This window comes from Scardinius erythrophthalmus (genome assembly GCF_964197995.2).
Source record: "Scardinius erythrophthalmus genome assembly, chromosome: 9".
In the NCBI taxonomy this organism is placed as follows: Eukaryota; Metazoa; Chordata; class Actinopteri; order Cypriniformes; family Leuciscidae; genus Scardinius; species Scardinius erythrophthalmus.
This window is the reverse complement of record NC_138229.1, coordinates 9,826,929-9,854,356: the sequence shown is the minus strand read 5'-3', so window position 1 is coordinate 9,854,356 and position 27,428 is coordinate 9,826,929. Positions and strand designations below refer to the sequence as shown.

The following is a 27,428-nucleotide window of genomic DNA, read 5'->3' as shown; positions in this document are numbered from 1 at the left end:
TCGATACACAAGTCAAAGGTACATAGAAATTTGTTGTTTTAAAGTGTTGCTGATTGCATTTAATTGATTGTTTTAATCTATATATGGTTGTAAATCGATTTAATGTATGTACACTACTACAGAATTTAAAATCTTTCTTACTTCTGTGAACCTCAGGTGAGAGCAGCGCTGCTGATACGTCTGGCTGCTGTTCCAGGAACCGATCTGGCATCTCCAGTGCACTGAAGAATAGAATAGAATGAGGCATTTATATAGCGCTTTCATATGTACTACTGTACACCCAAAGCGCTTTACAATCATATCAGGGGTCTCTCCTCAACCACCACCAGTGTGCAGCATCCACTTGGATGATGCGACGGCAGCCACAGAACAACGGCGCCAGTGCGCTCACCACACACCAGCTATAGGTGGAGAGAGGAGAGAGAGTGATAGAGCCAATTCAATGTAAGGGGATTATTAGGAGGCCATGATTGGTAAGGGCCAATGTGTGGAATGTGGCCAGGACACCGGGGTTACACCCCTACTCTTTACGAGAAATGCCATGGGATTTTTAATGACCACAGAGAGTCAGGACCTCGGTTTTACGTCTCATCCGAAGGACGGTGCTCTTTGACAGTATAGTGTCCCCGTCACTACACTGGGGCGTTAGGACCCACACAGACCACAGGGTGAGCACCCCCTGCTGGCCTCACTAACACCTCTTCCAGCAGCAACCTGTTTTTTCTCAGGAGGTCTCCCATCCAGGTACTAACCAGGCTCAGCCCTGCTTAGCTTCAGTGGGCAACCAGTCTTGGGCTACAGGGTGATATGGCTGCTGGTCATACTGTTCAACTGAGTTACAACGTCAGTCTTCAGCTTATGCGAGGGTAGATTCAGTAGCTTTTGTTTGACTTTCAGAGTATGGCTGGCGATGCTGCTTCTATGAAAAAAGTCAGTGATTCAGTGAAGTCAGTTTGAGTGCTGCTTGCCATGGTGTGTGCGCGTACAACCGACGTGAAGCACATTCATTAATTCCGCCGCACAAACCATATTAGCTGCATTGTCGGTAACCAGGGCCGGTTCTTTCTCGGTAATATCCCTCTCATTTAAGGCCTCATTCAACAATGCTACGATGTTACTTGCTGTGTGGCTGGTGTGGACAGCCCGGGTTTGAAAAACTTGCGACACGAGTGTCCAGTCACTTGCGATATAGTGACATGTGATGGTGACATACGGGTCAGTCGCCCTGGATGTCCAGCTGTCACAGGTAAGGGCAACTCTTTCTGCCAACTTGAGAGACGCTGCGACATTGGTCTTAACCGCTGCATACTTTTTCGGTATCGCCATTTCACTGAGGTACTTGCATGTTACCATTACGTACCATGGGTCCAAAACATTAATACAAATTTGAAAGCCCTCATTCTCAACTATGCTGTATGGGTGTAAACCCTTGCAAATCAGCATTACTATGGCGTCTATTATTTTCTTAGGGCGAGGTGAATCTGATTGTAGTTTGCAGACAAATGCAACGTCTAGCCGTTGCTGTCCAGAATCACAAAAAACAAATAGCTTGTCAGTGTGTCGTCTGGACAGGTGGTTTCGTAGGTTTGTTGTGTTGTTTCAGAATCTTAGCTCTTGTGGACACAACTTGCAAATGACAGTGGTTTTGTCGACCTCATCTTTACCAACACTGCCTTTGAACATGAAATACTTCCACACGTCAGAATTTCGCTGGCGATGGCTTCAATTGGCCACTGTGACCTTCTGCCATGATCCTCTGTTTTTTTTTTTTTTTAAGTGGAGCATCTCGGAAGAAGGCAACATCTTCAGGACGAGAGGCGAAGTACAGATAATATTCACATCCTCTCAAGTAAAGCACAAGAACAGATTGGGGGATTTCCCGAATCGTTATCTTTACGTTAAATTAAATATCGATTAAAATCGGAGAATCAAATTTTTTTACCCAGCCCTAGTAAAGACATCATTAAAGTAATCCATGTGACTCCAGTGGTTTAACTTCAACTTCATGAAGCAACGCAAGTGCTTTTTGCGCAAATAAAGACATAATTTACCACTTTATTTTTACAAAATATTAATCTCTAACACGCATTCACGAGCCCAAACTATTATATTCAATTGTTGTTTATTTTCAGATATAATACTTACTCAAATAAAAACTTAAATGTTTGTATATAACTGTTGCACATAAGGTAGTTTTCATAAACAATTGTCTTCATGACAAATTTATTCAAACGTACAAATATAATAAGTACAAATATAATAAGCTTCTCTCAAGTGTTTTTTATTGCTACGTAACAAACTGAACATTGAATCATTTTCATGAGGTAAATGCAAGGTTAAGTGAAATTGTTGTTCACAAGCTGTTTTATCGATGTCTTTTTGCGGTTGAAACACTGAGCGATTACATCAGACATAAGTTGTGCTGTATCTTTCAACATACCCTCTGATGTTCATGCACGTTTTTTGAGCTGTAACTTGTATTAAATTGTAAGACAAGACTCACGCTTCACACTGCTGCTTGAACTGAGGAGATACAGCGATCTGTCATGTCACATTTAAGAGTCACTTTTAGCCCAGAAGACATGAATAGTACTTTTGACATATGTTTAGTTTTGTGTAATATTGTCATGTTTAGCATAGGTGAATGAAAAAGTAAAATTTATATTTGACCTCATATTCGTGTCTCAGTCAGGATGAGTTGCTCAAGTCAAAGTCTCCTGAGTGTGGATGTTTGATGTGTGCTGAAGTTCATATACCCTGAAGCAAATTCCTCTTTGTTTTAAAATCCTGGTTTCTCCATGATGGTAGTTGTTACTGTAGCATTGCTGTGAAGTCTTAGGAGTTTATTTGGTTCATGTCTTTATTTGTGCACTTTTACAGTGTAAAGTGCACAAATAAAGATATGAATATAATACTATGTGTTAAAATGTTACCGGATCGATGAGAAGATGAGAAATTATTGGTTAAATTTGCTGGTCTACCTATATAGAAAGGTGGTAATGGAGACAGTCATGTGAGTGGCTGTTGAAGTGAGAGAGGGGTCTTAAAGTCCCCCTGTGTTCAAGTTTTTAATGTTGTTTATATGTCTATGTGGTGTTTTTAATGTGCTTTAAGACAAACCATGTGCAAATTCATTAGTCAACACCATTGCTGAGTATTTTCTCCTTAAAACTGCAGTGAACCAAAACGCGGTTTGAAATCGCCTCTGTTACTTGCATCACAAACTACCTTGTAACCAGTCAGGGCAACGTGCCGACTGGCTTAAGCATATCATTAACGAGGAGGGCTCTGAAGCAGTAGAGTCTCAAGAGAAGCCCGTTATCCCGGTATATTTTTCTGTTGATATGAAAAATCAGGTAGAGCTGGCGTGATTGAGTGGAGGCGGGGCTAATTAGCATATTCATAGTATACATCACGTATACTAAATGAAGCATGGTGTAGGTTTGCATTCAAATTCAAAAGCCAGTTTTTTTAATGACATGTTTTAGAAAGTGACACAATTTTTTATGGGAAAACCAACAGCACAGTCCGCAAACTTTATTTGAATTAATTTTTATGTAATTGTATATATGTATGTACATATATTTATATATTTATTTATTTATTTATTTGAGTCCATGATGAAACTGAATGACAGTTGCTTCTTCTGTCATTTACTATAACAATGACATGACTTTGCAATTGCAAAATATTTCACGTACTTATACAGACATCAGTCACTGATATTTCTAATAAAATGTTTTCCATCTCTCTCCCTTTCTCCTTCAGCTGGTTCCATATCAACCCACCATGCTCCTCTCCTCCTGCTTTGATATTGACCTTTGATCTCTGGCAGCGATGGCAGAACGCTCAGTGGCTCCAGGTCAGATGTACATAGAGGTGGAGTACGACTATGAGTACAAATCCAAGGACCGTTTGATCACCATTAAACAGGGGGAAAGTTACCTTCTTGTTAAGAAGACCAATAATGACTGGTGGCAGGTACGCAAGGATGAGGCCAATAAGCCCTTCTATGTCCCAGCACAGTATGTGCGAGAGGTGCGACGGGCTCTCATGCCCCCTCCTAAACCCCTCAGTGCAGCGTGCCGACCCAATCGACCATCTGGCCTGGATATCCAGCGGCCAGATGAAAACAAAAAGAGCCTTTCTTTCTCTCCCTCCAGCGGTGCTTTACTGCCGCCCAGGGATGACAGAGGCAGCCCGGGCAGCCCGACGGGACACGCCCCCCCAGCACTAACAAACACTTTACCTGACTTGCTTCCTCGTACCAGAGCAGAGTCCCCGAGTCGCAAAGTGGATGGAGAGAGGGATAAAGACAAAGAGTTGGAGAAGAGTGGTCGAGGTCCAGAAAAAGGTGCAATTCAAGAAATATTCACGGGAGAGGGAGACAACTCGGAAAAGAACCGGAATGATTCAGAATCCGGGGATGATCTCAGCAGCGGGTCCACTGATAACCTACAGGTGAGAGTCACTTGTATACCAACCCATAGGCGAATACCTTTAGCTTCCCTCTTTCCAAAAGTCTATTTGAAAATTCTTATCTCTTAAGTCCCTTTAAACAATTTAGATGAGAGGAATTAGCTAATTTTCTGTTTTTTGAACATCGATTTAATAAAATTTGTCACATTTTTATGGTCCGTTTGATGCACACAAACACCTAAACATTTTCTTCCTAAACGCATTCCTGTATGCCACGGTGTTCGACTCCTGTTTAGCCTTAGTTACTCTTAGTTACTCTTTTGTTCATATCGAATATCGCATTATTTAATGAGTTATCGCATATCGCATTTTTCTTCAATATCATGAAGCCCTACTGTGAAGTCATCTCTCTCTTACTCCATCTCTCTCTCACAATCACATTCCTTCCTTTCTCTGAAGCTTTTTTTAATCATCTCCTCCCACTGTTTTTCTGTCTTTTCCTCCTGCTGTGTCATCAAAGGATTTCTGCTAAACAGCAAATGTTTGCTGTTGTGTCATCATGGCATGTGTAGGATGGTGCGCATGCTTTCTCTTACTCGCACACTTACGCTACCGCTTAAAGGTTTTGGTGTCAGTATTTTATTTTTACTACTTTTATTCAGAAAGTATGCATTAAATTGATCAAAAGTTACAGTAAAGACTAGGGCTGTCTCGATTTGAGTACTCGATTTAAAAAAAATTCTTATATAAGATATTAATTAAATAAACATTGCATTAATATTGTCAGCTACAGTAGGTGTATAGGAGTAGCATTCAAGTAAGAAATTGAATAGCCTAAATGTAAAAAAAAAAAACACAATATAGACTGTATAGACACTGTATGATAGACACTGTATAAATTAAATATACACTGATTGTTATTAAAGGTACTAAAAGTATTCAGTCAAGAGCAAACTTTCGTGATGGAGAAGAACGGCAATGGCATATGAGCAGCATATGAGCGAAACGTGATGTGAATGTACGTCACGTTGTAAAGTATGTTGGGATGCGGGCGCCAGAGCCGGATTAACGCAAAGGCAAACTAGGCACGTGCCTAGGGCCCGATTGGTTGGATGGGGCCCAGACAGAGGGACAAAAAAAAAAAAAAAAAAAATGTACAAATGTCCTATCTACAATTTATTTCAATATTTATTTATTAACTAAAAATAGTGACGATGTTTATCTTAACCATAGACTGTTACATTACTACAGTTAAACCAATTAATGTGTCCGTTACAAAGCGGGTGCCGGCTTCTGAAAGTATGTGTAAAGAACGCATCCATCAGGTGCTGCGAGGCAAAAGCCTAATAAGCACACAAAGAAGCACATCTCATAATGCAGGTGTGTGAGTTGTCGTCATCTATTTTGGAGTGATTGCAATGTATTCTAAATATAAACTTGTACTGTAGATCAGCGTCATTTCTGGAAAAATCATTCACCGCTTTATTACGAGTTTAAAAGAGCGCGAGCGTAACGTGCCCAAGACGCGACGCTTTGAATTTGCGCGTACAATGAATAACATCGCGTCGGGAGCTGACTAGTAAAAAAGCTACACAATTAAAAGACAAGACGTCTGTATTCTAAGTTAAAAAGCCAACACACTACAACATTTTTAAATGTTTCAAATAAAGGATCTCATATCTATGGGTCTATCTTCTAAATTCTGCTGATGATTAGATTCCTGACATTACGCCAATAATATCACTTTATATATTTTTTTCTGCTCAGTAGCGATCGTGTCTTTCTCTTCCACTTGATTTGTGTATAGCATATTTAAGGTAGCAATGCAATATAAAATCACTTATGCTCATCTACTGAAGTGGGATTCTGGAACTGTGAATAAATTGAATAAAACAGCAAAATAACAACAACAACAATAACATCTTCATTAAACAAAAAAGAGATTACCTTAGATAAAGTTTGATTAATATGTACATACAGTACCGGTAAAAGTCTGGACCCATTACTATTTTTAATGTTTTTGAAAGAAGTTTATTATTATGCTCTACAAGCCTGCATTTATTTGATCAAAAATACAGAGAAAAAAAAACAGGAATATTCAGCAAGGATGTGTTAAATATATAAAAAGTGACAGTGAAGACTTTTTTAAAACAACTTTTTAATAATCAAAGATCCTGAAAAAAAGTATCACAGGTTATAAAATAAATATTAAGCACCATTTCTAACATAATAAATCAGAATGATCACGTGGCACTAAATTCAGCTTTGCATCACAGAAATATAAAGTATAGTAAAATAGAAAACCATTATTTTACATTTTAACTATTTTCACTATATTATTTTTCTGTATTTTTGATCAAATAAATCCAGGCTTGATGAGCATAAGAGACTTCTTTCAAAAACATTAAAAATAGTAATGTGTCCAAACTTATGTACTGTGTAAGTAAAAATATACTGCTTTTAAAATTAAATGTTGTATAAATAAAAAGGTTAGGAATCATATTTGTTTCAAGTGTTTTTTTATTGGGGGTGGGGGGCCTCCAACATGAATTTTGCCTAGGGCCTCCTAATGTCTAGAACCGGCCCTGGCGGGCGCAGATCGTGGAGACATTTTAATCGTTCACAATCTAAAATTGTGACATTGCACTCCTCAACCCCAATATACTTTATTTTCAGTATTAAAGGGATAGTTCACTTTGAAAAAAAATTTTGGTATGTTTTAGCTTACCTCAAGGGCATCCAAGATGTAGGTGTCTTTTTTTCCGCAGTAGTTTCAATTTGGATATTTTTAGGTCAAACCGTTCTTGTCTGTCAGTCATATAATGCAGGTCGATGGTCACTGTATCAAAACACAAGCACAGAGTCCAAATTAAAACAATTCCCCATCGTCCAAATTAAACAATTCCCCATCGTAAGTACACATTGATGGCCTAAGACACGAAACGAGCGGTTTGTGTGAGAAAATGAACAGTATTTATATCGGTTTTACCTCTTGTAACACAGCACACGTCCAAATGATCTGACGGCGCGGGCGGATATACATAGATGTCGCCTTGGCTACTAGGGGTGGTGAAAAAATCCATTATTGATTAATCGCGAGTATGTTATGGACGAGTATGAATCGATTATCAAATTTTCAAAAATCGATTTTTTATAAAAAAAAAAATAAAAAAAAAAATCCACTCTGCGTGCATTTAGAGCATGTTATGTTATGAGAGGCGAATCACAACTACTTCAGAAAACCCAGCACAGTATAGGAACTACCAGGCAGTGACGTATGTGTACGCTGAAATAAAAAGTATTTCACCTCAGAAAAACGGACGTTCCTGTCCTGTCAGCCGTTATACTGTACTCGTAGCGCACACTCTTCAATTGCACGCGCAAATGCGGAGGGGCGCGCCGTGTATCGCTTCACTGTATAGTGCAAAGTGCAAAGGAAACTATGAGCATGCAACGTTGTTACGTTGTAAATTAGTAAGTCATGAAATAAAAGTAAAATACCAATAAATCACGTTACTGGTACGTCGTGTGTTAGCTGAGAAGGATTTGCATGCAGGCATGATTTTCATTCTATTCACCAGGAGCAGTTTCCATGTTTCATTAACAGTTCTTGTTAGTATTGTGTATTCACCATGGTAACTGTCGTTTCAATATTAACGCCAAAATGCCACTTTATTTTCACTTTGTGTTATTTTTTATATTTGTAAAATACTGTGGTGGCTCATACCAACATTGTATTAAAAGCTAGTTTGGTTCAACTTGATGAGTCACAACACAATGTGATGTATTCATTTCTGTGTTCTACAGAACATAAGCTACATACAAATAATTCTGAAGTTATAACTACACGACACAGAAAGTGCTTTGAGTTGTTACTCAATAAAAGAGTTAAGTAATTCAGCAGCTGACTTTTTTTAATACTGCAATCACTTAGTGTATTTTTGTTTACTGTTGTGAACTGGAAAATCAATAATCGCTAATCGAAAATCGTTAATAATCGAAAATCGACTGTAATCGAATCGGGACTTCAATAATCGTAATCGAATCGAATCGGGAAATCAGACAGATTAACCACCCCTATTGGCTACGGTTTCATTCCAATGAACTGCAGTAGCAAAGGCGACATCTATGTATACATCTATACCCGCTCGCGGGCGGATATAGATATATACATAGATGTCGCCTTGGCTACGGTTTCGTTCCAATGAACTGCAGTAGCAAAGGCGACATCTAGTGTATACATCTATACCCGCTCGCGGATGAATAGATGTAGAATAGATTCTACACTAGAATAGATGTCGCCTGGACTCTGTGCTTGTGTTTTGATACAGTGACCATCGACCTGCATTATATGACTGACAGACAAGAACGGTTTGACCTAAAAATATCAAAATTGAAACTACTGCGGAAACAAAGACACCTACATCTTGGATGCCCTTGAGGTAAGCTAAAACATATCAAAAATTAATTTCAAAGTGAACTATCCCTTTAAATAGTTAAATTGTAGCCTATCGTTATCTTCAAACCTTCTTTTCGTCCCACATGCTTGACACGTAAATATAAACAAGGCATTGGATCACTTGCACAGCCGCCTCTTTCTCACACATTTTGGAAGCAAACAGGATGAAAAGATAATAGACAAGTGTAGGTTGTGAATTAATGATTTCCTTTTAAAACACTGTATATAAAGTCTCGGATGTCCCGGTGTTGCAGAGTTTACTTGATTTTGCATTAAATTCTGCTATCGCAAAATCCTGGAGGGATTGTTTGGGATATGTCCTGCTCTGTATTTTTGCCAACCCTGTTTCCATCTCTTCATAATCTACTGTCTGTAAACATCAGAAGTCCTCAAACCAAAATAATGGTCTTAGCATCATCATTTCAGTAGTCTACAACAGGGGGCCAAAAGGGACTGACAAGAGGCCTGTAAGAGAAAAACTTATAAGAAAATAATGATTTTACATTAGAATAAATAAAATTCAAAATAATAGTAATAATAATGTGTTAGTTATTAATCTTCTAAATAATTAAATTAGTTCAAAATATATAAACATAATTCTGATGAATATAAGTAAATAAAAATTAGATTACAATTAAATGAAGTGAGTATAATCTATGTATGTATATGTAACTTAATAGTAAGTTATTAATCTTCTAAATTAAATTAGTTCAAAATACATAAACATAATTCTGATGAATATAAGTAAATTAAAAATAGATTACAATTAAATGGAGTATAATGTATGTATGTATGTATATGTAACTTAATAGTAACTAATTGTAGATTTATAACATACATCTTCAGTATATAAATTGGGTTTTTATTGCGATAGATGCCCTTTATATTTTAAAATGGGGGTCCTCACATGAGGGTTATCATATACGGGGGTCTGTGGCATTGAAAACCCCTGGTCTACAATATGTCATAGGTAAAGACTCTGAAACAGAGCAAGGCGTGTTCTGTTTGTGCAAATGTGTCTGTTAATGTATGTGACCAAAGGTCACTTGCAGGGACGTGGAGACGTTTTGTAAACTACATACAGTACTACATCGAAGAGAGAATTTGATGGAGGAAAGAGATGAAAACACTCAGTCTGTACTTCCTTCCATCATCTGTGTGTGTGAACAGAAGGGTTGTCTTTATGTTCATATGAAGATTTGCTTAATCTCTCTGAGAACAGAGGGAGAGTGAGAGAGAGTTTGGGTCGGGATGTTCAGCATGACGTGATGGTGTTGAATGGGAGGGGGCGAGGAGAGTGTTTCTCTGTGTTTGTTTGAGTGCTTTTGTGTATTAGCGCTCTGCACTGGCTCTAGCATCCTGCATCCAGCCCAGATAAGAGTTGCTTGCTGTTGCGTCCCCCGTTATAGGATATTCTGCACTGAGCAGCACTGCAGAGACATCATGTACCCAGAGGAACCGGTAAGGCTCACACGCAGACGCACACTCACACACCTCCATCTGCACTATGCTTGAATACACATATAATGCATGAATACACATATACTCACACATGCACAATTGCTAAATTTAGGCTACGTAAACTACACTACAAATAGTGCATTTTCTGTTTTCTGTTTTCTCGTTTCTTTTTTTGCTGAATCACATATACATAAAGGGATAATTCATCCAAAAATGACCATCTCATTGTTTACTCACTCTTGTGTGTTTTAAACCTGTATTAATTTCTTCTGTGGAAGATATTTTGAAAAATGTCTTGGTCCGTTTTTGTCCATACACTGAAAGCCAATGGGGTCCAGTGTTAAACAACTTATGCTTATGATACTCTCTAGCCACGCAAATGCAGTTGAGCTTGCATTTGCAGCACAGACGTTCACACAGGTTGTTCTATACATACAAACTGCAGTTGTTGTCAGAGAAAGAATTGGAGCTGGAACATGATGTGCTATTGTTTTAAGTTACTATGACATGCTGATGTGATGAGGTTGTGCATGTGTGTGATGTGAATTGCTGTATTACATAAGCTCTGATACATAACAGTTCAGTGGACAGCTGGCCTGAGAAGAACACACACACACTATTATCAAGAATACACAATTTAAGAAATCATACACTCGGCATATCTCTGCACAAGCAGGCTGACACACACATTACCAGGCTTGGGCACTTGTGTGTGTTGTTAATTTGTCTTGCATTTTACACAACTGTAATAATGTGATTGTAAAAAAAAAACAGTCTGATTCCTGATTCCTCTGCCCTGATGCAGATGAAATGCTGTTTTAAGCTGTTTTAATCTGTTTTCTCTGTCGACCGAATCTCAGTGTTCGACTGCTCCATGGCCTATTGCTCTGTAGCTTACATAATACTATAATGCTAATACTGCAGGATAGCTACTGTTAATACACTTCACTGTAAACATGGATCACTTATCACTGCAACAGCTTTATTTAACCTTGTTGTGTTGTTTGTGAAGGTTTATTTTAATGTAATTGTTCCCTGGCATAAGCATACAAATTAATGGCTTTCTAATGCTAATTCCTATTCTCCTTTTAGAAGCATCTGTGAGCTCATGGTTTACCGCTGTGTGTCCCTGCACAGGTTTGTACTGAAATCTCTGTGTGGTTCAGATGAGTGGAGTCAGTTCTTGATGTGAATGCTGAGTTTGAGAGTGTCTCTAATAACTGGTGTTGTATCATGTTTAACGTCGGACTTTAGTAGTCTCAGCCACAGACTCTCAGCTTATGCATATTGCAGACAAAAATGGCAAGAGCCATAAGCTTCACTGGCATTACAATTGACTAGGAGAAATTGAAACGGTCAATATTGAGGATCTAGTAAAATATATCTCACCTTCCAAATAAAAGAGACAGTCTTCATTGTCGCCGCTTGCTCTTTTATGTGAAACTTGTGCTTAGCTTTTGCACTTGTACAATGGCTGGACCAGTCTGAAATATTCCCTTTTTTTGTGTTATCTGAGGGTAAGAAGCATAATTTATTATACTATTCATGTCAGATTTTATTGCTGATTTGAAATATGTTATTGAAATGTAAGTTTGGTCAGTAGTTTTTGAGATATCACTGTTTCCCATTTCAGTTAGGCAGATAGATATACTTGCTGCCCTGAAAAATGCTGCCTGATTGTGTTCCTGAGATAGCCATTAAGTGAACTGAGTGACTTGCCTTGAAAGGGACTTTGTTGTCAGAATTTCTTTTCACCCAAATACTAACAAAGTTCTTGCACTTTTCCCATTGATTAATGTCTGTGGAGCCTTTCACTTATTGCTCCAACCATTTTCAGATGGACACTTTAAGAGTTTAGCTTACTCTGCTTTGCACTTGTTTTTGTGGCGGTGGGGTGTGTTTTATGAGGTAATCAAATATTATGCAACATCTTGCCCAAAGGTTTTTCATGTAGTATACCTTGGGTTATATTTTCAGTACATTCTCCCTGACTTTAACCTGACCTAAAAGCTTGCTGTTGTAAGGCAACAGTACTTATGCTCATATTCAGAACAAACTTGTGACACACTTGCATAGACAGTACTGTTTAGGTTCAAAGGTCACTTTCTCTTTCTCGGAGAACAGTTTAGCTTCAAGGGTCACTCTAAGGAGGATTGCACTTCATAATCTATGTCCCATCCTCCTTAGCACAGAGGACACATACATGCAGGATTATTCTTAATAAAGTGAGAAGCTCTCTAAGACTGGTCTGTAGTGGATTAAGGTTAGTCATGATGTGGTCTATAAATGGCCACAGAGGGTCTATTTGTATACAACAAACTCAGAAGAAAACTCTGCGTTTGTTACCTAGAGATGACCCTTTCGTGATAGGATGAGAGGAGCAACTCAAAAATGATTCACTCAGACATTATTAGATTACCAGATTATATGTCTCTCTCTTGCTGACGCGTTCTAGGATGCTTTGGTCCTAGTGTGCGGTATTGAGCTGGACAGGCTCTAGATATTTCTGTGTGATTTAGACTTTGTTTTTACTGTATTTCAAGAGTGATATTCAAATGCTTTTCTTCCATCCTTCCCCCCTCTCTCTCTTGTTTTTTCTCTGTCCCTTTTAATTGCTTTTTCTTCTTTTAACCATATCTATCTTCGATTCCCTCTTTCTTTAGTGTTTTTGGGTGCGTGTCTATTATAGAGCAGCACAAAAACACACTCGCCTGAGTCTTTAGGGCATGTTGGCACAGAGTGTTCTGCTTATTTTAGGTGTTAAGTCTCCTCATGTTAGAAATAGAGCGGTGGAGTGGAATGAGGGAGGAAATTATGACAAAATGAAGTGAACAATGAAAGAAGAAATTGAGTTGTTAAGAGAGAGGAAGAAAAATCTCACATTTCAAAATGCTCTTCCTTATTTTAGTACACTCTAAAAAATGCTGGGTTGTTTCAACCCATGTTTGGGTCAAATATGGACAAACCCAACTAATTAAAAAAAAGAAACCAACAGTTGGGTTAGTCCACATTTGACTTTTTTTTTTTTTTTTTTTTTTTTTTTAGAGTGCTTGTTTAATATTTTCTTTTATATTTTCTTTTATACGTTAATTTCTAACTTGTTAGTCACCTCTTTACCCTTTTTGTCAATTATTATATATAGCTGTAAATCCTTTAGCAGTACAAATTTACTAATATTCGCCATGGCAATAAGAGTTAGAACAGAGTTATAAAGGCTAAGAGAGGGAGAGGTATAGAAAGACAAACAGGGAGATATAAAAGGTAGAGAAAGGAATGAGGGCTACAAGTTAGGCAAAGAGAGGGAGAAATGGAGTTAGCTTTGCTCTCTTCTTTATTCCAGGGATTTTGTTCTGACTTGCTGCAAGAACACTTACACTTCCTCATTCCAGCACTCACAATGTCTTGCTCACTATCCTGCTTGCAATGCACTCGCATACACATAAAGGCACATTAAGGAACATGATTGTACTGTTTTCTATTACCAAAATTTTGCACACACTGTACAATTCAGTGCTGAGCCCGATTCTTCTTTTGGCTCTAATTGTAAATTAAAAAAAAATAACTTGGAGCTTGTCATACCAGCATTACCTATGCTGCTACTAAATGTCAGAAATTATACTGTACCACAGTTTGGAGAAGGAATTTAATGTTAAAAAGACTGGGTATCATAAAGTACTACAAAGATAATACTTCGTTCTTTTGTTATTTCTTCTCTGGTTGCATGTAAAAACAAGCCTACAGCTTCTTCACGATGGTGATGACTTTGCCTTCACAGTGATGAAACTTCAGCCACTCAGGGAAAGCACAGATTAGCTGTTCAGCAGGGGTGCGAATCAGTCAAGTCATCTTAATTAATATAGCGCTTTATACAATACAGTTCAGTTCAGTTCAGTTCAGTTCTCATACAACAGCGTCAGTTCAGTCAGATCAGTAATATTGTTGAATATTAAGCGTCCCCAACTAAGCAAGCTAGAGGAACAATGGCAAGGAAGCCAAACTCAATTGGGTGACAGAATGGAGAAAAAAACATTTGGAGACACCAGGCTCAGTTGGGGGGCCAGTTTGCGAAAAGTTTGCATCACAAATCAGAGTTCAGATCATAGAATACATGGTACATAGAATTTAAATATTCATCCAGTTCATTTTGCTTGAAGATCTGTTCATCACGCTGGTATGGAGCTGAAGCTGGCCATAGTGTCAGAGAATATTTAGAAGATTTTTTGACAAGATTTAGAAAGAAAAAATCAAATCTTTTTGTAATGTAAGGCCCATTGATTGTCATGAGAGGTGTCATGTTTAATATGTCACCTGAAAGCGTATTCCCCTATCTTAAAACATGAGGATCCACAGACATACAGGGTGAGCATTACGCCACCTGCTGGCTGTTTCTTCACGTCTCTTAACATCAAGCTGGTTTCTTGGGTGCTCACCCATCTAATATACAATAGTGCTTTGAATTATCAGGAACAGGCTTGTTTAAAGTTTAAAAAAGACTTTGCTTCTTTCTCTTTTAATATGCTTTTATTAACTACCCTTTGTGTTTGCGATCATTTGTGTTTATACAGTGCTTGTTTTTTTTAGATTCAATTGTTGTCGTTGTGATGCATGTTTTTATCTACTGATCTTTATTCAGTGAATTTAAAATGCTTTATTGGTGAGTTTCCATAGTGGAAACTAGTTGTGTGTTTATATAGCCCCTGGCTTTTCATGTACCACCATTCATCTTTCATTCATACACATTCAGTGGTTTGTTTCCACAACAAAAGAAAATTCCCCCCACATTTCACACTCTAAGCATTACATAATCCTGCTTCAGCACATGAGAGACGGCGTAATTGGGTCTAGTTTTAGTAAGGGATTTGTTATGTCTATAGTTATGTTTTGTAAATATTACTGTTTAAATTAGCATTCCAACTTGCTGTTATACTTAATGAAAATTGTACTGAATATTAGATCATAAACTGTTCAGTGCACATTATTGGGCAGATAGATAAAACATGAATTTTGTGGTCGCTTTGTCCAACACGTCATCACTACTATGAGCCTGATGGCCCCAGCAGGCTGAAATTAGTGTTTATGGTTGTTAACTATGATGCACACAACTCTTTCTCTGACACAGATTTTCATTAATTTTTTTTTTATTATTTTTTTTTCAGTAATTGGGAATGTAATGAAGTTTTACATTATCGTTGTGATCACATGATAACTTTTGGGTAACTCAGGTTCTCAATGTTGCTTTGGGTTCATGTTGACCTTAAAAGTCTGACTTGGTTTAATCGCACCACGCCATTAGCGTATGTTTGTGCGCTTCAGGCAGCGTCTTTAATCTGATGACATTATCCTCTGTGTGGCTTAAACTGTTAAGTGCCATCCTGGTTCACTATGCACTCATTAATGTGAGCTCATTACCTTGTTTCGGACACTGCAGTGATGGACTGGTACACTTCACATGCATTATGATTCACATTGTAATAAAACGTTCAATAGCTTTGCAAAATAATCAAGTGATCATTCTCTCTCACACACACTTACTCTAATGTGCTTAGTCATAATTAAATTACCTATGAGGCTGTTGTATAACAGGTTTGATTGAATGACAAGCTCAAACACAATTTTTCACCTTCTCTCTCCCTCCATCTCTCTCTGTTTCAGTATTTTGTGAGCATAGAGGTTTGTCATAAATTCTCTCCTTTTATTCAGTGCTTTTTTGCTGCATGGCGTTTCACTTTGTTCCATTTTCCTCATCCAGATTATTTTGTTTAAACAACTTTTTATCCATTGCAAATCTAATCTTGTCGAGATGCCTTGTGGTAAAGGAAGCATTCAGATGTGTGCTGTAAGGGTCTGGAATGTGGTTGTGCAGGTTCTTCCATAAATAGTTTCAGGTATGAATGACAGTCTTTCCCTCTCTCTCTCTAATCTATCCCCTCTGTTTCCCTCTTTGACTGTGTCTCTATTGTTCTAGTCTCATAATATCCGTCATGTAGCAATAGAAAGAAAATACTATTCGAATCAGTTTCTCTGAGCATTAGGGATGCACAGAAATTGTGGTTGCCGCAGATGCCATTACTGCAATTTAGGTTTCTGTTCAATCAAGAAAATATGGCAAAAATCTGGAAAAACGGAAACAAACTTTAACAGGTCATATAACAGGAACTTTGACATGGAGAAAAATCAGTGTGCCTATGATCAGTGTTTCTCAACTGGTGGGTCAGGGAGTGTGCAGACCAAGAAACATAAACAACAAAAAACGTAATTCTAAATGTTTAGAAGCACATTTGTGAGGTCAGGCACTGATGTTGGATGAGAAGGCCTTCTTAAACCTTGTGGAAAGCCTTCCCAGAAGAGTTGAAGCTGTTATAGCTGAAAAGGGTGGGCCAACTCCATATTAAACCCTATGGATTAAGAATGGGATGTCATTAAAGTTAATGTGCATGTAAAGGCAGACATCTGAGGGGGCAGCAATGTTGGGAGACGGGTGCTGTAACTCCAAGGATTGATTCTCTCTCTCTCTGAGGGGGCAGCAATGTTGGGAGACGGGTGCTGTAACTCCAAGGATTGATTCTCTCTCTCTCTCTCTCTCTCTCTCTCTCTCTCTCTCTCTCTCTCTCTCTCTCTCTCTCTCTCTCTCTCTCTCTCTCTCTCTCTCTCTCTCTCTCTCTCTCTCTCTCTCTCTCTCTCTCTCTCTCTCTCTCTCTCTCTCTCTCTCTCTCTCTCTCTCTCTCTCTCTCTCTCTCTCTCTCTCTCTCTCTCTCTCTCTCTCTCTCTCTCTCTCTCTCTCTCTCTCTCTCTCTCTCTCTCTCTCTCTCTCTCTCCCTCTCCTTATGCAGACTTTAGGTTCAGGGCAGGGCAGGCCTGATTCTCCTGTTTACACAAACCTGCAGGAGCTGAAGATCTCTCAGTCATCCACCCCTCCACTGCCGTCCTCCTCTCCACTCCACACCATTGGTGACTGGGAGACTCACAAAGACCAGAATGGCAGACTCTTCTACTACAACCGAAGCACGCAGGAGAGGACCTGGAAACCCCCACGGGCACGGGATAGCCTCACCAGGAAAGAGGGGAAACAAGAAATGACTGACACTGAGGTACACACCCTCAGACACTTTACAACAGACAGTGATGCATGCACGCATAAACACACACACACACACAAAATCAAATCATCAATTGTGGCTTGCAAAGGGGAATAACTCCATCAAGGACGAAATATCCTCTGTGGCCTTGGGAAATGCATGATGTGAAAGCTAAACTCTTTCTCTACCTGTTGTATGTTTATATGCATGCCAAGCATTCTGGGTAACTGAGTTTCTCAAATCTTGTGGGCAGCGGGTTGATTGTGACTGATTGGTGATTTGTTTCTCTTCTCTCTTTTCCGTGTCCTTCTCTTAATTAACTATTTCACTTTCTTTTTCTCTCTTTTTCTTAATTTCTGCTCGTTTTGCTTTTTTGTGATTGGCTGGGTGAAGGTTCTGTCATCGGAGGAAAACTGTCTGAGCAGCCAATCAGACAGTCAGTACGGTTCGCCCCCTAGAGGCTGGTCTGAAGAAATGGATGAGCATGGACACACTCTGTATGTGTCTGACTATACTAATGAGAAGGTACAAAGACAAACTCAGTGTGTTAGTGCTTGCTTGACCGTTTTTTTCTTACTAACCTCACTAATGAAGAATTATTTTTTTTTTTTTGATATTTTATTTGCACTGCTTTATTTTGTGCTGGCAATAAGCTGTAATTTAGTTATTAGTCAGTTAAAAATTTCTGGCCTGATTATAGGCTTACTGATTTGGGACAACACGTTTTTCTCAGACAGACGAATCAACAGCTTTCACGCTTTTCATGTCTTTTAAAATAAGTCTTTCATCAGACATTTTTTGACTGCACGTGCCGCGGCCCACTCAGAGCGGTCTTGCGACCCACTTTCAGACAATCAGATCACAAGTAGATGTGGGAGACACATTCCTGTTCACACCTGGTGTTTTAATCCGTCTCTTTTGTCCACTTTCAACCACTTCTGTCCCTTATTTCTTCAAGGGGAGTGTCTACAGATGGGTAAATATTTGGGGGGTTTTTTTGGGATCTTTCGACCTGATGGACGAAATATCCTCATGCAAATTACTTATGAAAGTGACCGGAGATGATGGAGAAACACAGAGAGAGCAACAGCTTTCATTTCTGCTCTGCTCTGGCATGTTAGAAATCAGGAATGCTGGCAGAACATTGTGCTTATGTTTTTCCTCTCAACCAAACTTGGGTCTCCAGCTGACAACGTTTAAATCCAGTCTGGTTAGCGCGCTTCCCATAATGTTTACGCATTAGGTCAGTAGGTGGAGAGTAGGCGTCTTTTGTGGCTGTTTTAACACATTCAGCCACATGAGTGTCTACACTACGAAAGCAATCTGGTTGAAAGCGTTTTTGACTACCTATAGAAGTGGTCGAAAGTGGACAATTTCAGAACGTTTTAGACCCTGTTTACACCTGTATTAAGCAACCAAAATGCATCTTAATACCAGGTGTAAACCGAGCCTTACAGAACTTTCTCGAGACCGATTAGTCAACTGGTTGTTCAGGCAACTCACTGACTAGTTGATTTTGAAGATCTTATTTTGCACATCATGTCTCTGTGTGTTTTGTACATGTATATAGTGGTTGAGACACACAGACGAGCGAGGCCGGCTGTATTACTACAGTGCAGGTGACTCCAGATCTGAATGGGAGCTTCCTAAAATTGGTCTCAAATCACAGGTGAGACTAACAATAGATTCCGGTCCTATCAGCATTAAAAATATCTGGAAGTCCCAGATATCCCTTTCAATTTGATTTAAAACAAATAATCCCGGTTTCAATACCCTTTTATTTAAATTGTGCGTCTGTGTGTGCATGTACACGTTGCAAGTATATCAAGATTTGTTTGCCTAACATACATCATTACCAGCCCTAATAATTTTGCATCTTCTCGTCCCACCTGTTCTAGTCTAACCACACACCTCTGCTGCCAGGGGATGCACACAAAACTCGTAGTCTTGATCGGAGACTGCCAGATCCCATTACTATCACCAGGACGAGACGCAGCATATATTCAGAGTCCAATGACAAGGTACTCATGCGTATACATACAAAGAGAGAAAATGGGTCTTCTTGCCATTATACAGGAGACAGTGACAACATGCATAGTAAAACTATTCAAATTCAGTAAAAATGCCAAAGTTGAGTAATCAAACACGTCGTTTCAAGGTGGTTTTATCTTCATTAAGTGGTTAAACTCTTATTTTTCAGTCTTTTATGAAGATTGATTAGGTATTTTGTCACACTGTAACTGCTTAGAGGTTGTTTTATTTATTAGCGCTGGTCTGGTTGAAATTAACAGTTCTTTTGGTTTTTAGTGAGGAAAAGTCTCCCATTCTGATTTGGGTGATGTTCACATGTGCTTAATGTTTGACTTAAGTTAAAACAGAAATCTGTCAAGGACCGGCGAGCCCTCCTCCCGCACCGCAAAAGCACCTTCCGCTCTCACCCTTATAGGCCACAAGTCAGTGTTGTCCTGCGCCTATATTCCAACAACCAATCACGTCGAATGAGATGATGCATGCACGCTTTTGCCTATTGCAACTCATTTTAGTACACACAGTGATTTCTGCACAAATGTGTTCAAACTGCATGAGAAATTGCTAGGGATGCTCCAATCAGGATTATTGCAGCAGATTCGACTATCGATTTCTTGTCATCATGATCGGCCGAAATTAAGACCCGTCAATCAATATAAATTGCACTTGAATATATCATCCTGCTTAAAGGAATCTTTTCAGCTCTGTCACCAAGTACACACACTTATGTTGCTCAGATCCTCTAGGATGTTTATTTTGTGAGTGGTGTAAAGTTAAGGAGAAATTTTATTTCTGAAAGAACCGTGTATTTAATGATGCTTTGCACTTGTATGATTAATCACATACTTTGATTAAAAGATCAGCAATAAAAAAACCTATGTCCTGTCTGGCTTTGGAAACTGATGCTGTCTTCAAAACAACCTGTTTTGACCTATTAGAATATCTTGATTGATCCTGAAATGGAGATAGAAGTGTAATGCTATCTGATTAACATATTATTACAGGTGTTGACACAAGTTTGAATTATGTGGTTTGTTGTTTTCTTGTCTAGGACACTAAAACAGGCTCCCCTGACTCTGACTCGTCCTGCCCCTCCTCTCCTAAACCCCCCCACTCTGTTAGTATAAGCATCATCCATCTTTTCTCTTCCTGGTCCTCATTTTTCCCCCTTTTGTTTATTTTTCCCTGTCCTTTCTTAACTTCTCTCTTAATGCAGAGCTCTGACAATGCTTTATGCTTGTGGTGTGGGTTTATAATAAATCAATAACCATGAGAGCATATGTGTTAAGGGCTGTTGATGCACTCAATATGAAGTGTGTTGGTAAAAACACTCTTGGCCATGGTAAAGTCACTGGACGACATCTCATGGATCAATGCCTTTAGAAAGCAACTGCAATATATCAAGACTGTCAAGTGATTACAGTCATTAGCAGTGATATTAAGTAAAAGTAATTCTAAGTCAGTGTGATGCATTGATACAGAATAGATCACAGGTGTCTAAATCAGCTATTTTGCATTTGCACATGCTTTGAATGCTTATCAAATCAGGTTTTAAAACGATCCATTTTAAAGCTTGATTTGCTGGTTTTGTCTGTTTTGTTGCTTCTCTATTAAATATTAAAGCACTGACTGTAATGTAGTTCAGTACAACATTACTGCAAACAGGTCTAAACCACTGTTCTTCTGTAATTTCTCTCGTATGGTGATTCAAGTCTTTGTTGACACTGGGCAAAATCAGGTTGCTTGTCTCTTCTCACTCTTGCTGTTTATCACTCTTAACTGTAGTTTGTTTATTTAGGTTTGTCTTCTTTTTCTCTTTTCACATCAGCTTTTCTATTCTTTCTTTCAGCCGTCAGAGAAATGTGGCACACTAAACATGACTAAAATCACTGAACATGGAAAAAAGGTCCGGTAAGTAGAAACAAACAGGGAGGGAATGCTCCCATTCATCTGATAGATCAAACAATTGACTTACTGTGCCATGCTGATATTATAATTTGGTTTATTTGTCTAATTTCATGCCTACAGGAAGAACTGGACCTCCTATTGGACAGTTTTGCAGGGTTCATCACTGCTATTTAACAAGGGCCAAGGGAGTGGGACTGGTTGGGTGAGTAACAGTTCAGTGCTGAGAGAAAATCATAAGTAACCTATGTGATGTACTCAGTTTTATATGTCTGGTGTGTGTGTTAATGTGTTGTTCTCTCAACAGTTTGGAAGAGACCAGAAGCTGGAGTTCAGTTTGGATCTCAGAGGAGGGTCAGTGGACTGGGCGTCTAAAGACAAATCCAGCAAGAAAAACGTTCTAGAGGTAAACAGCCTGTTGGAAACTAATCTCACTTTTCTTGTAGACTGATTATAAATTAAGGAGGTGTTTGAGGGCGTGTGTGTGTGGCTTATCAATTTGCAGGAAGGCTACATTTTCAAAAGATTTAATTCAAATTTGATTAGCAGAATCACTGATTACAGCTATATTCCCTGAAGACATGAAAGTTTTGGCAAGTTAATGAAACAGAGTTTGCAGCAATATGGCCATACATTTTTTACACAATGCTTGTAGATCACAATGCAAAAATGATAGTCTGACCCTCAATGATTAAGACTGGTGACTTTCACTGTTGGTCTTCGACCAACTTTTATCTCAATGGAATGTTTGCCATCAGGAGTTAAGTTAGGAAGCCAAAAGTTTTTATTTCCTTTTATTATCTCCAGAACTTCATGCAGCAACTAATAAAAAAATAAAAAAAAACACAACATTTTAAGGAATTAATGCAAAATGCATGTCTCTGGCTGATACAATGTATTTTTGATGGGTAGGTTAAACATTTTTATTTCATCATCCATTGGCAGATGAAGCAGGTGCTATTGACCTAATTGGCTCTCTGTGCTTTATTTGGTTAAATGAGGTCTGAATATTTATTAATTTAAAGAAGTCTGAATGTTGAAATGCTATTAAGGTCATTCAGTGGATTAACCTGTCCCTTTTTAAGGAGCCTGGCTGAAGGTTTGCTAAAATCTGCTTGATGTTTGAACATGGTTCATGTGTAACAAATATTAATTTGATTTTGTGTGTAGCTGAAGACCCGGCAGGGCATGGAGCTCCTCTTGCAGTCAGACGCAAACGACGGCCTCGATTGGTATAAAGCACTGACTGAAGCCATACACACATATGTAAGATTACTTTTCTATATACCTGCACTTACATTACATTACATCTTCACTGTAATTGTTCTGAATCCTTGTACTGACATTAATGTGTTTCCTGTTGCAGATGTGGGAGTCTGATGAGGCCATTGAAGAAGACATGTCAGAATCTCCTGACACTGAGAAACATGACAAAGAAAAAGATCAAAGAAACTCCAAAAAGGCCAGAGGTGTGTGTGTGTGTGTGTGTGTGTGTGTGTGTGTGTGTGTGTGTGTGTGTGTGTGTGTGTGTGTGTGTGTGTGTGTGTGTGTGTGTGTGTGTGTGTGTGTGTGTGTGTGTGTGTGTGTGTGTGTGTGTGTGTGTTCGTGTGTGTGTGTTCACGATTCTGAAGCTCTGCTCCAAAACCTATTGAGCTGTCTAAGCTGTCAACGCAGTATTTTAATAAGCATAAAAATACATACCTCTCAATTAAAGGGTGAAATCATACATTTTTTGATTAGATTTAATTATTGTTTATCAATATCTTTCAGTATTTAATGTAGTTAAATGTATATTTATTTATTTATTGTACCATAGCAAAAACTAATACAAATTAATTTCTTAATTCATTAGTGTTTTTAGTTCTCAGTTATTAAAGGCAAGTAAACCGTATAAGTGTCTTATATATTATGTGACAGTGTCTTATTCTAAACCTGATAAATAAACACATTTCAGGCAAAAGAGCAAATGAGGACAATACAACAAAGATAAAAATAAAGTAAACTAATTTTAGATCCCTGAATAAACTTCAAGAAAATTGAAAAAGTACTGAAATGTTAAATAAAGCACTGGTATTGATCAAGAGCAGTAAGCAGTTACATCTTTGATTTCATTTCCATGACACCTGCAGGTGTATTTTACATTAATACTCTCCAATACAGCCATTGAACAAAATTTAAGTGAATTTGATTGTTCATGCATGTAATCATATTACTATGAGACGAGTGCGGTTCACATGGCACATACACATCTTTGTAATTTCTGTATCTGCTGTATCGTTTCCAGGAGTGCACCTATGAGATCTTAAAACACATGTTCAAGCTCAGTTCTAAAATCTAATTAGCATAAACTTTAGTTTATTACTAATCCAAGTGCACTTGGAGTTGTGTACCATTTCTTAAATAGACTTCTTTACCCTTTATTCTTTAGATAGTAAGAAGTCTATAAGCATGGATAATGCTGAACAGAAGAAGAAGACCAAGCTGATGAAGCTTCTCACAGGCAGACCCTCTTTACAGGCTGTCAAAGACAAGGGCTACATTAAAGGTTCCACATGCATCTACAAACAGAACTGGATCATCATGGGGTTATCTGTAAAATTCATTTGTTCACTGATTTTCTCTCTTATTGTAGATCAGGTGTTTGGCTGCAGTTTGAGCAGTCTTTGTCAGAGAGAGGCCTCCACCGTCCCTCGCTTCGTCTGGATGTGCATCGAGCATGTGGAGAAGACCGGTAATCTTCTGTTTAGACCATGTGAAGCTGAATATTGATCCTAATACCCTAACCCCAACTTTCAAACTTTATGCTTAGTAAAACTTAAATTACTATTTTTCACTCATTGACACTGACTGCCTTTCCATGCTCAACATATTCCGTTTAAGTATCGTAATATTCTGTGTACGTATTAAGTTTCCTTTCCCTCTGTTATTTACCAGGAGATTTAGTGCTGGCATTGATTACACAATATGCTAAACAAATATTAGTTTTATTACTACTTTTTCACCATAATTTAATTAGGACCCGAACACTTCTCACCTTCAGAAATGCCCGACGACACAACCACAAAATTGAGAAAGTCTGGCAAGCATTGATGTCGATTTCTTTAAATAATTACATAAAAACAAGTCAGTCTTATTTTTCACTCCAGAGATGTGTCCATTTAGCTTGAGTTGCCATAGCTAAATACCTGGCTAAGCATCTGTTAGCACCCACAACTCCTTGTGGACTGAGCATGTGCATGTGTCCTTTCAGTGGATTTTCTAAATAAGATGTTTACAAATTTTCGATTATGACATTAACATGACTCAATACTAATCAGAATATTGCCAAAATCTGATAAATATTAGAATTATGTGCATGTAAACGGGATAAGTTGATACTCGCTGCTGCAAACTGTATCCTAACATGCATTCTGTGCAATGCTTGTCATTTCTTTTTCTCCCTTCATCCAGGGTTAGGAGTGGATGGTTTGTACAGAGTCAGTGGAAATTTGGCCATCATACAAAAACTGAGATTTGCTGTTAATCATGGTATGCCCTTCCACCATTTCACACCCTTTCTGATTTATTTATAACAGATTACTGGATAAATAATCTGATGATTTGTGTCACTATGATCCACATAAATACAGATGAGAAAGTGAATTTAGGAGACAGTAAATGGGAGGACATTCACGTTACCACTGGAGCTCTGAAGATGTTTTTCCGCGAGCTACCAGAACCTCTGTTCACCTTTGCTTTCTTTAACGACTTCATCGCTGCGATCAGTGAGTGGACATCAATATTTGAGACACAGCTTTTTAGAGAGCAATGCTTCTTGCACATTTAACACTTTTGTGTGTGTTTTTCGTGTAGAAATGCCAGATTATAAGCACAAAGTTCAGACGGTTAAGGATGTGATGAAGCAACTGCCATGGCCCAACCAAGACACCATACAGGTGCTCTTCAAACACCTGAAGAAGTGAGTATAAAAGGGTAGGGAGACAAAATAAAAGATGAATAAATATCTCTCTAGAAGGCACGTAATCATAAATGGAAATAATTAGGTAGTTTATAATTAGAAAAATGCTGAAACAGTTTTAGATAAAGTGTATGTCATGTCAGCTGCCCCTGTGTTTAGAACCTTTTTCTCTCTCTGTAGAGTGATCCAGCATGTCGATGAGAACAGGATGACCACCCAGAGTGTAGCCATCGTGTTCGGCCCAACGCTCCTGCGCCCGGAGACAGAGACGGCAAATATGGCCGTGCACATGGTCTACCAGAACCAGATTGTTGAGCTGATTCTTATGGAATATGAGACCATATTTGGCAGGTAGGTCACACTCATAGGAACCCTTTGACCAAATTCCGCCGGGCCAGAAGACCAGACAGCCCATTGACTGCCAGTCTGAAAACTGAGCACGTCTTGGTATGTTTACATGAGAGGAAAAAAATTCACCATTCTGGCTTCTACAAACTGTCAAATCCTTTCTCATATCTTTATTGGACTAAATTATTGCCATGTTTTTTGCCTGGATGTTGTGTTATTTTTACACATACCCAAATCCATTGGACTATGTCATTTTTGGATTTGGTTCAAGCAACGAGGGCTTGAAATATGGACATTTTTCTGTCCGATTGAAAACCATGTTGCTTCTGGGAGAAATCTGATGCTTCATTTTAGATTTCCATTCACTACTAGTATTACATTTTGTATCACATATTTCCGTGGTAATACTGTAATACATTTTGGAGCGACACATTGACATATTACATTTTGCATCACATCTTTCCGTGGTAATACCGTAAAACATTTTGGAGCGACACGTCAACTGATTGACTGACATGATTGACATGGATTTTACCTTTATATTAAAACTCAAATTTCTGTGGAGATGGATTTCATTCTGTTCTGGACTGCTGGAAGTGACCTCTGAGATGACCACTGCTGGGAAACACTGGAATTATTTTGTAGACTCCCTATATTCGGACACTTTTGTCAGCCTCCTTTTCCCTGATTATCATTCCAAAAGCAAAGGATTCATAAACTCTTGCGGTATGCAAATATATGTCAGGTATATTTCATGCTGTGTGAGTGCATCTGACCGTCTTGGCCCTTAGAGAGACACTTGAATAAGATGTGTGCAGGACACATTTAACCCTGTGAGGACATCATATTTACTACTGTTCCTGACCAGACCCGTCATGCAAACTTACAGCATTTAAATAACGAGTTCAGTATGCTTTTGACAAAATACCATGTGAAGATCTTGTATTAGAGAGATAAGTAAAGGGAGAAATTGTGAGTGGGTTAAACTGGATTTCTCTTTGTAAATATGTCTGACAGACATACTACATGTGTATTTGTGTGTGTGTGTGTGTGTGTGTGTGTGTGTGTGTGTGTGTGTGTGTGTGTGTGAGGACTAAAAGTGCACATGGAGGTAAAGGCACCACAATTGTATTAGAGACTGGTTTATTAAAATGTTTTAAAAAGAATTAAGATGGTTATTTGGTTAATAGCTGTTGAATGTAATTCATCAAATGTTCTGCTTTGTTGCAGAGCTTTGTCTTGATCAAAATAAAGTTGACAAGGCAAATTGGTCATCTTGTTGAGTGTCATTACTCTCAAAGTTTCTCCACCAGGGGGCAGAAAACATCACAGTAACTGTTTTTCATGTGTTGACGTGAACATTCTCACATAAAATTGAACTACTGGTATATGAACCTACTCTTTACTCCTACCTGATGAATATTATGAATTTGATCAAAGCATTTTTGTAAGGCAGCTGTATAAAGAAATGTTCTGATTCAGACTTTTGTCGTTTTTTACTGTAAATGCTTTTTTTTTTTTTTGTGAGAATCTAAATGATTGAACCCAAAACATTTTAATGCTGTTGATACATTGACAATTATATTTTTATAGGTAAAGATGCAAACTTACCATGTAAAGACAAAATAGAGATGTAATCAGATGCAGTTTTTTAGTTTCATCTTTGATTTCTTGTTCTCGCACTCCCTTATTTCACACTAAAATGAGTGAAATGCTATTTTACTCCAAATATTCTCTCGTCTAATAGGGAAATTTTTGTTTTCTTTTGGGGAAA

At 38.4% G+C, this 27,428-nt stretch overlaps 1 protein-coding gene across 2 annotated transcripts in view; it reads left to right on the top strand.

Annotated features, from left to right (window-relative positions):
• Window positions 1–26,926, top strand: part of arhgap12a (Rho GTPase activating protein 12a) — a 30,887-nt gene extending 3,961 nt beyond the window's left edge. Inside the window, exons 2-19 of one of the 2 annotated variants that reach the window (XM_081374246.1) lie at window positions 3,769–4,461; window positions 17,170–17,427; window positions 17,809–17,940; window positions 18,986–19,084; window positions 19,314–19,436; window positions 20,495–20,560; window positions 21,293–21,354; window positions 21,472–21,553; window positions 21,656–21,754; window positions 22,519–22,614; window positions 22,715–22,817; window positions 23,777–23,893; window positions 23,981–24,079; window positions 24,799–24,876; window positions 24,978–25,112; window positions 25,201–25,306; window positions 25,487–25,657; window positions 26,220–26,926. In XM_081374246.1, coding sequence (XP_081230372.1) covers window positions 3,838–4,461; window positions 17,170–17,427; window positions 17,809–17,940; window positions 18,986–19,084; window positions 19,314–19,436; window positions 20,495–20,560; window positions 21,293–21,354; window positions 21,472–21,553; window positions 21,656–21,754; window positions 22,519–22,614; window positions 22,715–22,817; window positions 23,777–23,893; window positions 23,981–24,079; window positions 24,799–24,876; window positions 24,978–25,112; window positions 25,201–25,306; window positions 25,487–25,657; window positions 26,220–26,445 — 2,676 coding nt within the window. In that variant the 5' untranslated portion in view covers window positions 3,769–3,837 and the 3' untranslated portion in view covers window positions 26,446–26,926. The other variant, XM_081374247.1, reaches the window with a different exon arrangement.
• Window positions 26,927–27,428: the final 502 nt, after the last annotated feature.